The 15153-nt window shown below is 45.0% G+C and overlaps 1 protein-coding gene across 1 annotated transcript in view; it reads left to right on the plus strand.

Moving 5' to 3' along the window:
* Positions 1–15153, plus strand: part of SMC5 (structural maintenance of chromosomes 5) — an 84965-nt gene that overhangs the window by 5347 nt on the left and 64465 nt on the right. Inside the window, exons 3-5 of the mRNA XM_056847923.1 lie at positions 8110–8162; positions 8351–8513; positions 10215–10349. Of these exons, the coding sequence (XP_056703901.1) occupies positions 8110–8162; positions 8351–8513; positions 10215–10349 (351 nt within the window). The remainder of the gene's footprint in view (positions 1–8109; positions 8163–8350; positions 8514–10214; positions 10350–15153) is intronic.

Here is a 15153-nt window from a genome sequence, read left to right on the forward strand (position 1 = left end):
ACTGGAACGCAAAAGTAGGAAACAAAGCAGAGTTAAATGTTGTTGGCAGATTTGGGCTAGGAGCACGGAATGAAGCAGGAGAACGACTCATAGAATTCTGTGAAGACAACATTCTCGGCTCAGAGGGACAAAGGGCATCTTCAAAATGGGTGTTTCCTTTTCCTCTTAGCTCGGGAGGCAGGATTTAATATTTAAATTTTTCCTTTGACTTCAGAGGGTAAACGCCCCCTAGAGCCGGTTCTATTTCCTGCCTTATCGGGAGAGCAGCCTTTCGCAGCTCTCAGCTTCAAGGAAAACGAATCTTTTATCCTTGCCTTTCTTAACTACTCTATCCTAATTCTACATTTCTTACCTATATTGCTATTTTTCTTCTTATATATATTCTTTTTATCTGTCTTCCCTTATCTACCTTAGTAGACAAAGGGCAAAAAGTGTTCAGGGAGCTCCTTCCCGCCAAAACAAGATGGCGGATCGGCAAGAAGACGGCTATATAGCGTCAGCCGATTTAGATCCTAGCCTACTGAAGGCCGTGCCGGATCCTAACATACCCTCCACCAGTCAATCTATTGACTTGAGGGTTAAATCAAAAAAGAAAAACGGCACAAGCGGCGGAGGCGGCGGCAAGCGCAAGAGGGTCGTCTCGGCTGGCGGCAAGCGCGCTAAACGCCTCATAGACGCCGCCCGACTTGCAGGCGCGCCAAAAAGAAGCGGATGGGCTCCCGCTACGGTTAGCGCCGCGGGGGATACAGCGGCTCTTGCCGCTTCTCCTCAGCAAATGCAAAGTGAGATCCAGCAGGCTGGCGGCTCGCCTTTGCCTATTAACGCTCCGTCCTCTGGCGGCTCGCCTTTCTCTCAAGGACGTGAAGCGTCGACGGAGACATCAACTTCTGGTAGGATTCCCCCCCCCTCTCCCAAGATGGCGGGTTAGCCTTTCTTCGAGCGGAGCTCTCGGCTCTCATTAAGGACGCCTTCACTGAAGGCTTGAGAGCAGTCCAAACCCCTCCTCCACCAATATATCCACCCCCCTCTTCAGCCAGGCAAACCCAGGCTTTGCAGGACTATGAGTCCTTGGGAGCGCGCCCAAAGCAAGCTAATGCTGGCTATACTTACGTTGGGGACGGTAGATGGCCCACAAAGGCGGCCCTTAAAGACTCCTCAGGACAGCAAATTATGCAAGGGGAGGAGGGAGATGAATCAATATCTTCAGCTGACGAGAAAGCTGAAAGAGAGGAGGGCGAGTTCAGTTCGGATGGGGAAGACATAATTGAACAGCCTAAACAATCTAGAGTGTTCAATGCAGAGGAATTTCCTCTACTGCTTTCTAAAACTCTAGCAGCACTTGATCTTTCTGATGACACTGATTCCTCAGTCACTCAAACAAAAAAGGGGATGAAAGAATTCTTTCATATACACGACATTCCAGACAAAGTGATACCTGTACCAGATTATTTTATTTCTCTCATAAAGTCAGAATGGGACAAGCCAATGGCTTCCAAACAGTTCCCAATAACATCAAAGAAATTTTACAATTTAGATCAGGCCACTTCTGAGATGCTCAGGGTACCCCCGGTGGAGACACCAGTAACTACACTGCACACCTCAGACACAGTCACAGAAGAAGGCCAGGCCTTAATCAGAGATCCTGCAGATAGAAAGGCAGAGCTGGCCTGCAAAAAATCACATGAGGCTTCCGCCTTGGCTATCAAGGCCTCAATTACATCTGCTCTGGTCTCGAGAGCAGCAATTATATGGGCCAGAAAGTTATCTCAAATTATTCCACAGGAAGAAAGACAGGCCTGTGAAGGTGTCTCTAGAATTCTAAGGGCTGTGTCTTTCCTAGCCGATTCTACCCTAGACTCCATGGCTTATGCAGCTAGAGCTCTAGCTACTGCAGCAGCGGCTAGAAGGGTCTTATGGCTCCGCCCCTGGCAGGTAGAACACAGGTCAAAATCAGTTTTAATGGGCTACCCTTATCAGGGCAAACGCTTATTTGGAGAGAAATTGGATACCATCTTAGTGGAGACTAAGGACAAAAAGCAAGCACTGCCCAAGTCTCTTCACAAAGATTTTAAGACCTCCTCCAACCCCTCCTCTTTTCGTTCCTACCATACCCTACACAAATTTAGACCCGAACAGCGTAGAAACCAATGGGGTCAAAATAACCAATGGCGCCAGAACCGTCATTCCTTTCGGAGAGGAGGTAGATTTAATAGGAATTCAAAGTTCTCCTCATTCCAAGGTGATAAAGGAAACAAATCCGGCCAACAATCAAAACAGTGACGCCGATCTTCAGCCTGTAGGGGGCAGGCTCAGTCATTTTCTCCCACAATGGTCAACCCCTCATGTAGACTTGTGGGTACAAAACATAATAGCGCAGGGATATCAAATAGAGTTCTCTCACATACCTGCAAACAGACTATTGACATCCCCAACCCCCAAAAACAAGGACAAATTGCAAAGAACCTCAGAGGCAATACAACACCTAATAGATATCAAAGCGATAGAGACAGTGCCTCTATCGGAACGCTCATTGGGAATCTATTCAGTATTCTTCACCGTTCCCAAAAGGGATGGCGGCTGGCGAGCCATATTAGATCTGAAGTTTCTGAACAGATTTATCCCACTGAAGCGCTTCAGAATGGAGACACTGAAGTCAGTCTCAGAGGCACTGAGACCAATGGACTTCCTAACATCCATAGACCTCACAGAAGCCTACATGCATATACTCATATACCCACAACATCAACGCTTCCTGAGGTTCCTCTATCAGGGGACGCACTACCAATTCAGGGCCCTCCCCTTCGGGTTAACATCTGCCCCAAGGGTATTCACCAAAGTACTAGTTACATTGGTGGCAGAACTGCGCAAAGAGGGCATACGCATTCATCCTTACTTAGACGACATCCTGGTATGTGCAGACTCTCTACAACAAAGTCTACAACACACACGACAAGTACTAGACAAACTGACAAAACACGGCTTCATAGTGAATTACAAAAAGAGCAAGTTAAACCCTTCACAACACCTACAACATCTAGGAGTAGTCATAGACACACAGCACAACAAACTATTCCTGACGGAGGAAAAGGTCAACCTTATTTCTTCTCTGGCCAAGAAAGCATACAATTCACATCAATCCAAACTCATGTTTCTTGCCAAACTGCAGGGACACATGGTAGCTTGCATCCCCACCATACAATGGGCCCGTCTACACTCGAGACCCCTACAGTGGTTTCTCAGACCCTATCAGAGGGACATTCAAAGGAAGCGAGACTTAAACACTCTACTTCCCAAAGAAGTCAAACACAGCCTACTGTGGTGGTCACAAAGGGACAATCTCTCAAAAGGTCTCAGATTTATCCTCCCAATACCAGAACAAATTTACACAGACGCATGCACAACTGGGTGGGGAGCAACCCTTCACGAACACATAGCGCAAGGCAGTTGGACTCACCAGGAACAAAAATTACACATAAACGCACTAGAAATAAGAGCAATATTCAGAGCTCTCCAAAGTTTCACGACACTGATTCGAGGGAAAGACATTCTAATAAGAACAGACAATGTGGCCGCAAAGGCACATTTAAACAAACAGGGAGGGTCACGATCATCAACCCTACACAAGGAGGCCCTAAAAATATTAAACTGGGCAGAGTCCAACCTAACCTCTCTCCAAGCAGAACACATTCAGGGAGTCACGAATGTCCAAGCAGATTGGCTCAGCAGGGAGACCATCAGCGAAGCAGAGTGGTCCCTCCACCCAGACATATTCCAGACCATCACACAACGATTCGGAACTCCAGCAATAGACCTATTTGCCTCCAATCTGAATCACCAACTACCTCGGTTTTATTCCAGGTTTGCACAACAAGGGGCGGAACAGACGGATGCCCTAACGGCTCCATGGCCCAAGGGGATGCTATATGCCTTCCCTCCTCTACCTCTCATACCAAGAGTACTGAGGAGAATACAAACATTGAAGGCACACGTGATTTTCGTAGCTCCCTATTGGCCCAGGAGACCCTGGTTCCCGACACTAGTACAAATGTCTCACAACAACTTCTGGAGGATTCCAGACAGGCAAGACCTACTGTTACAGGGTCCCGTGTGCCATCCCAATCCAGGATGGTACAAAATGACCGTATGGGCATTGAACGGAGGAGACTCTACAACTTAGGTTATAGCGAGGAAATAGTTAATACTATACAAGCTGCACACAAACCTTCCACCCAAAGAATCTATAATTCAACTTGGAGGGCCTTTACTAGGTGGTGCAGGCGTAAAGGTTTTAACCCACTCAAACCGACTACACTGGGTATATTATCCTTCTTGCAGGAGGGTCAAAGGTTGGGTTTAGCCACATCTACATTGCACAGACAACTAGCTTCTGTAGCCACCATCGTTCCAAGGGTGGCAGGTTATAAGTTATCCAATCACCCACACATCAAATTATTCTTTAGAGGGTTAAACATCATCAACCCACCGGTAAGACACAGGTTCCCTACCTGGAGCCTACACACAGTCCTAACCGCACTCACCAAACCTCCTTTTGAACCTCTCACCAAAGTAGGGTTCAAATGGCTTAGGATGAAAGTGTTATTTTTGACTGCAATAACATCAGCGCGTAGAGTATCTGAAATAGGAGCCTTATCGGTCCGCCCAGGTCTTATCACTTTTCACAAGGACAAGGTAGTCCTCAGACATGATCACTCCTTTTTACCTAAGTGTAATACAAAATTCCACAGAGAGCAGGACATAGTCCTACCTTCATTCTGCCCCAATCCAAAGACACCAAAGGAAAAGACTTGGCACTCACTAGACGTAAGGAGGGCCATTCACATTTACATATACAGAACAGAGAGTATCAGAACATCAGAAGCCCTGTTCATTAACATCTCACAACCTAGATTAGGAAAACCAATGTCAAGGGCATCGATCAGCCGCACAATCTCCATGTGCATTAAAACAGCTTACATGGAAAGCAAATTACCAGTACCAGGGGGCATAACTGCACACTCGGTCAGGAGTGCGGCCACTTCTACCGCCTTCGACAGACAGGCTCCCATAGATGAAATTTGTAAGGCAGCCACATGGTCGTCGGTGTCGACTTTCGTTCGACACTACAAATTAAATCTATTTTCTTCAGCAGACGCAGCATTCGGCAGACGAGTGTTGCAAAGCATATTAAAGGACGTCTGACCCACCCTGGGCGGGGACTGCTCTTGTATGTCCCATTTTGAAGATGCCCTTTGTCCCTCTGAGCCGAGAAAGAGCCTTGGCTACTTACCGTGAAGGCTTCTTCTGCTCAGAGGGACGAAGGGCATCTTGCCCGCCCAGACGTCCGTTCTAACCTTAGTATCTATTCATTCCATAAGTTAATGTTATCAGTTATGTCTCAATATAGTAGTCTCTTTACTGATTACTCTTTTCCAAGTTTTTTCCATGTTATTACTGATACCTGTTTTCAGTTTACTGTTAACTAATTGTTGCAAGATTTTTCTCAGTCACTTCTATAAGGCTTGGAAAGTTTTTTAACTGGCTCTAGGGGGCGTTTACCCTCTGAAGTCAAAGGAAAAATTTAAATATTAAATCCTGCCTCCCGAGCTAAGAGGAAAAGGAAACACCCATTTTGAAGATGCCCTTCGTCCCTCTGAGCAGAAGAAGCCTTCACGGTAAGTAGCCAAGGCTCTATTTGTTCATTGCAAACACATGTTTCAGGCAACCAAATAGACGCTTGTATAGATGGACATCACCAGACGGCCAGTATAAAAATCAAATAGATTACATAATTGAAAGCAGAAGATGGAGAAGTTGTATTCTCTCTGCTAAAACAAGACCAGGAGCCAACTGTGGTACAGAACATGAATTAATATCGAAAATCAAGATAAAGCTTAAGAAAAACACCAGAACATTCATAGCACCAAAATACAATCTAAGCAATATTCCTGGAGAGTTTAAAGACCAAGTAAAGAACAGATTTGCATTACTGAGTTCAAGTGAATGTAAACCAGAAGAACTATGGGTGGAAACTAGAGATATTATCAAGGAAGAATGTGCAAAGACTATTCTTATAGCCAAAAGAAATGAAAAGCCTTGATGGATGTCTGAGGAAACTCTTAAAATTGCCAAAGATAGACGAGAAGCAAAAGTAGAAGGTGACAGAAACAGAATCAAAAGTCTAAGTGCAACGTTCCAGCGACTCGCACATAGAGACAAAGAACTATTATAATAACCAGTGTAAAGAAATAGAAGAGAACAACAAAAAGGGAAGAATAAGAGATCTGTTCCACAAGATCCAAGAAATCAAAAGGAAATTTAAAACACGATTAGGCATGTTGCATGATCAGCATGGAAATACATTAACTGAACAGGACAAAATAAAGAAAAGGTGGGAACAATACACTGAAGAACTATACAGAAGAGATGAAAGGGTGACAGATTCCTTCCAAGAAGAATCTTTTGAAGAAGAACCTACTATTTTAGAAAGTGAAGTGAAAGCTGCACTAAGAGCAATTGGCAGAAACAAATCACCAGGAGCAGATGGGATATCAATAGAACTATTCCAAGACACAGAAACGGAGTCCATCAAAATCTTGACAAGAATATGCCAACAGATATGAAAAACAAAACAATGGCCCACAAACTGGAAACGATCCATTTACATTCCAATTCCCAAGAAAGGAAATGTCAAAGATTTCAGCAACTATCGGACTATCGCATTAATTTCTCATGCAAGTAAAGTGATGCTCAAAATCTTACAGCAAAGGCTGTTACCATATATGGAACAAGAAATGCCTGATCAAGCTGGATTCAGAAAAGGAAGAGGCACTAGAGATCATATTGCAAATATACATTGGTTACTGGAGCATACGAGAGAATTTCAGAAGAAAATCAGCTTGTGTTTCATAGATTACATCAAAGCTTTAGACTGTGTGGATCACGAAAAGCTATGGCTGGTTTTAAAGGAAATGGGTGTGCCACTACATCTGATCATTTTGATGTGCAACCTGTACTCTGGACAAGAGGCAACAGTTAGAACAGAATATGGAGAAACGGAATGGTTTCCAATTGGCAAAAGGGTTAGGGAGATAAAATACATCCTTGTCTATCTCTTCAATCTATATGCAGAACATATAATTTGGAAAGCTGGATTAGATTTAGATGAAGGTGGAGTGAAAATTGGAGGGAGGAATATTAACAATTTGAGATATGCCAATGATACTACATTACTGGCAGAAAATAGCAAAGACTTGAAACGGCTACTGCTGAAAGTTAAAAAAAGTGCCAAAGCATGACTACAGCTGAACATGAAGAAGACAAAAATAATGACTACAGGAGAATTACACAACTTTAAGGTTGACAATGAGGAAATTGAAATTGTTGAAGACTTTCTATTCCTTGGCTCCATCATCAACCAAAAGGGAGATGGCAGCCAAGAAATCAGAAGGTGATTGAGACTGGGAAGGGGAGCCATGAAGGAGCTAGAAAAGATGTAAGGATGTGTCACTGGCCACCAAGATTAAGTTAATTCATGCCATCGTATTCCCTATTACTGTGCATGGGTGTATGGGTGTGAAAGCTAGACATTGAAGAAAGCGGATAGGAAGAAAATAGATTCCTTTGAAATGTGGTGTTGGAGGAGAGTGTTACGGATTCCGTGGACTGCCAAAAACAACAACAAATCAGTGGGTTATAGATCAAATCAAGCCTGAACTGACCCTAGAAGCTTAAATGACTAAACGGAGGCTATCGTATTTTGGTCACATCATGAGACACAAGAGTCACTAGAAAAGACAGTCATGCTAGGAAAAGTTGAGGGCAGCAGGAAAAGAGGAAGTCCCAAGAAGAGATGGATTGACTCAATAAAGGAAGCCACAGCCCTCAATTTGCAAGATCTGAGCAAGGCTGTCAAAGATAGGACATTTTGGAGGACATTGATTCATAGGGTCGCCATAAGTTGGAAGCAACTTGATGGCATTTAACACACACTCATGCTGGAACTTGACTTTCCCTTTGACTCACTGGGGTGTAGCTCTGTTTAGGATTGCACTGTAAATTTTTTCCCATGTTTCTTGTATTTTAAAATTAAAATTGTTTTTTTCTTTGTAGGTTGGTCTCTATGTGAAGCGAGGCTGCAACAAAGGAATAGTTGAAATTGAGCTGTGAGTAACCAGATTTGTTCATATTTCCATTCTTTGTATGTAATGAACTACCTTTCTGAGAATTTGGGGGGAAGATACAGTATTGAGAAGCTGGTGGGCATATGTAGGGTCTGTGTATTTCTTATTTTTCTTGCTTAGTATTATTTCAGTGCTGTAGATAAAAGTGATAATTCTTCTCTATTCATCAGGTTTAAGATTCCATCCCACCTCATTATCACACGAGAAATATATGTGGCGAACAACCAGTCAACATGGTTTGTTAATGGAAAACCTTCCACCCTCAAAACAGTAGAAGACCAAATTGCAGCCTTAAACATCCAAGTAGGCAATCTGTGCCAGTTTCTTCCACAGGTATGGAAGGATTAAGTTATTAACAGTGCATTCCTAAACAGAGTTACACCCTCCTAATCCCACTGACTTCAAAGAAGGGTATAACTTTGCTTAGGAATGCACTGTAAGAGAATGGAAAAATTAGCTCTGCCTTTTAACTTCTCATGAATATTCTTACAGAAATGCAATAGATTATAAAGAGAGCACAGGGACTGTGAGCAATACAATGCAGAAAATATGTACAGTATTCAAAGATGGATAAATTTTTGACAAAAGGCAGAAATTATGAAGACTAATATGCATATATTTCCCTGCTTATATATTTAATATGTTGTTTAATAGTGTACCTTTCCCTTATGCTGTCGATTGATTGGTCTTTGAGCATTAAATAAACAAATTTGAAGAATACACATGGAAGTGGCTATAAGGGGGAGGGTTATCCCCCCCCTTATGAAGGTTGCTCCATGTGCCATGATCATAGGATGCAGAACTATTTGTGAATATATAGTGGTGTTTTATTTGGTTTGTCAAGCTCAGTATTTGGTTTGTCAAGCTCAGTATTGTCTGCTTTGATCCCGATGGAAGTCAGTTTCAGGTAGCCAGCTGAAGTTTGACTCAGCTTTCCATCCTTCCAAGGTTGGTTAAACGAGTACCCAGTTTGCTGGGGGTAAAGCGTAGACCAGTGGTTCTCAACCTTTTTCCGACCTTGGCCCCCTTCCGACCTTGTTTCCTTCCTGTGGTCCCCCTGTCTTACCGGTTGAAACGTAGCTGTTTAAATGTTTTGTTTGTAAATAGCCAAGGAACAAAGAAGCATAAACAGCCACACAAAATGCTCACATGCAGTTCTTATTGGGAAACTGAAATTTACAAAAAATACCCCACAAAAAGGGAATACAACATGCTAATAAACAACAATATCCACATACAAGGAAGAACAAAGCCTCTATCACAGTTGCACAAGATTACAGTGATACAAAAATCCACAGTTGCAAATGATACATAGAAGTGCAATGAAGAAAGTCATGTGTTAGGTTTTCATGGGTTTCTGTTTTCTTCACTTCTTACTTCCCTCTGTGGCCCCCTAGTCTCCTGCCTTGGCCCCCCATTTAGGCAATTTTCACCTGTGGCCCCCTTGGAATATCCTGGGGCCCCCTGAGGGGCCATATGGCCCCAGGTTGAGAACCATTGGTGTGGTTAACTGGCCAAGGCAATGGCAAACCACCCTGTAAACATAGTTTGCCTAGTAAATGTTGTGCTGTGATGTCACCCCATGGATCAGTAATGACTTGGTGCTTGCACAGGGGACTACAAATGGACCTTGTTCTTATTTGGAGGTTCTAGCAGGGGAGCGCAGCTATTGTATACCCTTGACCGAAGAACGGTACACTCCTTCTATCTGGGATGGTTGTCCTCTTCCACCGAGCGCACAGCTTCGGGAGGGATGCACATGGAGTGGCGAGGGAGATAGGGGACACCTGCCTAGCCAGTCAGATCATCCGATCAACCCTGGCAATCAATGGGGTGACAGATGTCGCAGCCAGATTGCCCTCACATCCAGGGAACTACCTTTACTGGAGGTGGCTCTCCTGAATGTCATATCACCTACTATGATCTTTGCAATAATTGCTAATAATATGCTGGATATTTATGTTGGTTTTGTTAGAATATATTATTTTGTTGCTTTTATATAGCACTCCAAATATTTTATTGCCTGCTTTTCAGGACAAAGTTGGGGAATTTGCAAAATTATCCAAGATTGAGCTACTTGAAGCCACAGAAAAATCAGTGGGCCCTCCAGAAATGTACAAATTTCACTGTGATCTAAAGAACTTCAGGCACCGAGAGCGAGAACTTGAAGTAAGTGGTTGCAAGTTTGACAAGTATTAAATCCCCACACACATTGAAAAAGAATACATAACTATTTCTCAGTCCTGAGAGAACAGGTTTGAAGTGGAAGCCCTCTTTTTTTGTTGAAGGTAGGATAATTTCTGCTCTTGTTCAGAGAAGATGTGCTGCTCTTGAAGTGCCAGCTCAGTCTGGTCCAAAGACTGGAAAGCATGTCATTCTTCATCCGTGTTCATCTTTCCTTACCCATTGCTCTTCCACTTTCTCCCTCTCTCAGGTTTATATCTTCTCCTTTACCCTCTCTGAATAGGCTAGGGCTGCAGATCTTGACAGGCAGTGATCAAGGTTCCTTCAGTGTATTTTGGGTGTTCCTCTGCTGAACCTCTCTTTGTCAGCTGTAGGGACTCAGTTATTCTTCCTCAGTTCAGGATTATAAATGTCTTTAGAATTGGCTGTGTAGAGCCCTGTGTTGTAACCAGAATGGCACAAAAAATGAGGGATGTAGGACTGAGCTCTTCTGCAGGACCCCTTTCGTTTGCTTTAGACATCAGTCTGAGCTACATCGGTGCTGTCTTCTCTGGACTCTGCTTTAGAAGTTACATGCTAAATTGGTACCATATTTACCACAGCCCATGTTTAAGGCTAACCAAGATTTCTGGCTTTCTGTAGTTTCTGTGCTAACATAAATGGGGATGTGATGTTTAACTACAATCGAAGATGGAAGGGATGTTATAATTATGTGGCCCTCTCTAGATTTTCAAAAGCATCTAAGAGAATCCTAAATATGTGTGGTGGCCCTTATGTGGCTTAAGTGTTTATAATTGAAGTACAATGTAACTCCATGAGGGGCCAGCCCTCCTTTTTGGTTCTCCAGCTTCTGTCCAGAGGCCTGTTTGATGTCCAAGCTTTCCATAACGAGAAGGAAGCTTATCTCATCACAATCCTTAACTTGGCTCCAGGACCCTGCTGCTTTCAGACAGGAGAGAGAGAGCTCCAGGCAGGGCTGAGAGAAACCAATTGTTTAGTTCTGGTGCCCTCCATGCCACCGGCACTGAAAGAACTTTTCTCTGGGGGCGAAAGGCTATGACCTATTTGATCCATATTGTGTGAGATTTTTGGTGCTCATTGTCACATCCCTTTTAGAATGACTTTTATTGTGAGCTGACCTGGGTCCTGCTTGTGGGAGAATGGAGGGTAAAAGCATTTTTAAATAAATACTGGTTTGGTGGTACTGTAGGGCTCCACTTACCCAATTTCCTTCTCTTAGAGGATAATCTTTTCTCTTTATTGTGGTTTGAAGGCTCCAGTGTTCATGTTGTACAGATGGCCTTTGTGATTCCTTGTGTACCATCCACTCTGATACTAGAGGTGCTAGCCTGCATCTTAACAAGCCCTTTGTTCCCATTCTCACCTGCAAAGTTTTAGAGGAGGATGGAAGTTTTATGTAGCAGCTCTAGCTCTTTCTAATCTGCTCTGTTGCATTACCAGCAAGTTATTGTCCTGAATGCCACCAGGAGGAGTCTATATATTCCCTCCTAACCTGGGAGGACTGATAACAGCCTGCAGGATGCCCTTTGGTGTCACTTCTGGCCCGTGCCTATTCACTTACGGTTAGAACGGCAAGCCTGTTGCTGTTTCTGCCATAGTCAGCTTGCCAACCCTTCACATCTGAGCATTTTTCATTTCTGTGTTAGGAAAATATTGAGTAGTGACTGGAAAAAAATGTTAGTATAGAATATTTGGACAAATGTTTAAATGTGCTTGTCGTACAGCATCTGTTTGCTATCTTAGTAACTATTCCAATTTGAAGGGAGATTTAATGTGGCCAATTTTTTTTGCTCACTGACCAAATTAGACAGTATATTGGTATCCAGCCATCCATTCTAATTTGTGAGTCTAATAGTGCTAAAAAAATTGCTTTTCATTTGAGGGTAACTGGCTACTTTACTTAAAATCTTAATTCTTTACACGTGTTCAGTTGAATTGCAAGTTGGCATGGAGCAATTATAAAATGAGAATTCCAGCACAGTGCTGATAGTTGCGTGGTGCTGGTGTATCCAGTCAGTATCCTGTTGTCTCCCAGATGAGGAAGAATATGTACAAAAGAGTTTCAACTCCAAGGAACACAGAATATAGTGATCTCACTAATCATGAAGCAGCTTGCTAAAGATGCCCCCATGTCAGCCATATATGGAAGCAGCCAGTCTACATGCAGAGGTGCTGGCATGCTTCCATAACATTGCCCTTTCTTCACCCATACACAGCTCAACAACTGAAGGAACAAAGGAAACACAGCATCCTCTGCTATAAGTAAGACTGTGGCACGATCAGTAGGAATTAGCACAGTCCAGGGAACTCTAGATACGAGTTCGTGTCCTGTCCTGTGATCATTTTACATTTTGCCTGGCAAACACATGAGGAAGAAACATGGCCACTCTGACCACATAGCTCATTGAGGCAAGCCCAATACAGTGCCTCAGACCTTCCCTGCATAAGTGTTGGAGGGGGGCTAAAGAATAGCTTCCTTTTTCCAGGCAAAGGAGATTCAAAATGAGAACATATGACTGCACACTCACAGAAAGTATTCATCTGCCCAGTAATACATTGGATAAAGCACTTATGTGGCAGGTAGGAACCATGGATTCTAATCTCACCAAGAGAATACTATCACAAAGACAAAGCTCTTCAGTGAAGAGAGACCAAGCTGAACTACTGTGAGTATTGGAAGGATCCTGAGGTGCCTAACTGTGACATTGAGTGCACCTGGAGAAGCCTGCATGCTGACTCAGCTCTGCTGGCAGACAGCCCCTTGTGACTCAGCTGGTCTTCATAATGCAGCCCTCCTGTTGAGGGCTATGCCAGAAGAGGATGTCCCTCTGGCAGGTAACTCTGGCAGCTGGTGAATCCTACATTGAATCTATTGCAAATGGTGGTTCTGAGGAAACTTGCATTCTCCCTCTGAGGCGAAGGGCATCTTGGAGACAGATGGGTGGTTCCTTTCTGGTTCTAAGGTAGGCAAAAAGTAGTAACCCCCCCACTTCCTGCTTCCTGCCTGGAATCGCCCTTTGTCTTCAGTTTTCCTTCCTGCCTCACTAGGGTAAGGCAGCTACTGAGGTTGCTCTGGTTGCAACCTTACCAGATGTGAACTTAGACCTTGGAGCAGCCAGCTCCCTTCCTCATCGCATCTCTTCCTACAAGGGGAAAAAAAACTACAACCAAGCGAATGGCTGTTCCTTTTGAAATGGGAGCAGATGGGTTCCTCTGGCCAGAGGACCACGTGTCCGGACTCCTCTCGCCGGCGCAGTAAGGAAAGCCAACTGCACGGGCTCCCGCAGATGTGGTCGAGCCCAGGAACAACAGAGCGGCCGGCTGGGCTCCTGTGGAGTTGGTGTACCCCGAAAACAGAAGAATCGCCGGCCGGGCCACCGTGGAGGCAGTGGAGCTTGGCAGCAGCAGATAGGCTGGCAGGGTCCCCGCGGTGGAGCCTGGGAAGAGCAAGACTGCCAGCTGGGTCCCCGTGGAGGTGGCGGTGCTCTGCAGCAGCATGTACACCCTGGCGCTACATGCCATGGACATGTTAAAACTTCCACTAGTGGATGCACCAGTGGCAGTGCTGCAATCGTTGGGACTCCTATCCGAGGACGGCATGGGCTCACTTAAAGACACCCCCAGGCTGACCTGGTCTCCAGAAAAGCTCACGAGACCCTGACCACAGCTATTCAGGCCTCCGCTAGAGTAGCTATCGTGTGGGCACAGAAATTGGCTACCCTCATTCCTCCTGAACACAAGCATGCCACTGAGGGCATGAATAGAGTTCAGAAAGCCATCATGTTCCTGGCAGACGCCACCTTGATGCTCAGTGCCAGGGCGATGGCGGCCAGCATGGTTACCCAGAGAGCGCTCTGGTTAAGGGCATGGCCGGCTGACTTTTCCTCAAAATCCATAGTCCTGGCCTATCCCTGCCAGGGAGGTCGTCTCTTCGGGGACAGACTGGACCAGATCTTTGTGGACAGAAAGGACAAGAAGGTTCTACCCCGAAGCCTCAAGAGAGACGGCAGGGACCACTCTTCCTCCTATCCATCCTTTCGCTCCTTCCACTCCCATGTCCAAGACCTGACACACGGCGACCATCATGGCCCTCTGGATGGGGGGCAGCCAGAGCAGGTGGCAGACCCAGCATGGGTTTCCAGGCCCAAAGTAACGACAGAGCTGACCGCTTCACCAAGCAGAAGTGACAATGACATCTGGTCATCCCCAGTGGGGGGAAGGCTTTGCCATTTCAGACAACAGTGGGAACAGGCCAACCCAGACCACTGGGTCCGCCAGATAATCCGGCTAGGTTATCAGATTGAGTTCTGACAGCTTCCCCCTGGCTGCTTTGTCCCGTCCCCGATATCATCCAACCACAACAAACACATGAGGACCTTGGCGGCCATATGACACCTGTGGCAGATAGAGGCCATCGAGAGCGTCCCATGGGAAGAGAAATCCTCCGGAGTTTACTCCATCTTTTTCAGTGTTCCCAAAAGGAAGGGGGACTGGCGCACCATCCTGGACTTAAAATATGTCAATGATTTCATTCATGCCAAACATTTCCGGATGGAGACCCTTCGCTCAATCATCAAGGCACTTCGCCCGGGAGACTTCCTGCGATCAATAGACCTGACGGAAGTGTACCTCCACATACCCATCTGCATCAGCCATTGCCGTTACCTCCAATTCAGCTACAAAGGTCGCCACTTCCGGTTCAAGGTGCTTCCCTTCAGCCTCTCCTCTGCTCCCTGAGTATTCAGGAAAGTGCTCATCACTCTGGTGG

The sequence above is a fragment of the Euleptes europaea genome, chromosome 4 (genome assembly GCF_029931775.1).
Source record: "Euleptes europaea isolate rEulEur1 chromosome 4, rEulEur1.hap1, whole genome shotgun sequence".
NCBI lineage: Eukaryota > Metazoa > Chordata > Lepidosauria > Squamata > Sphaerodactylidae > Euleptes > Euleptes europaea.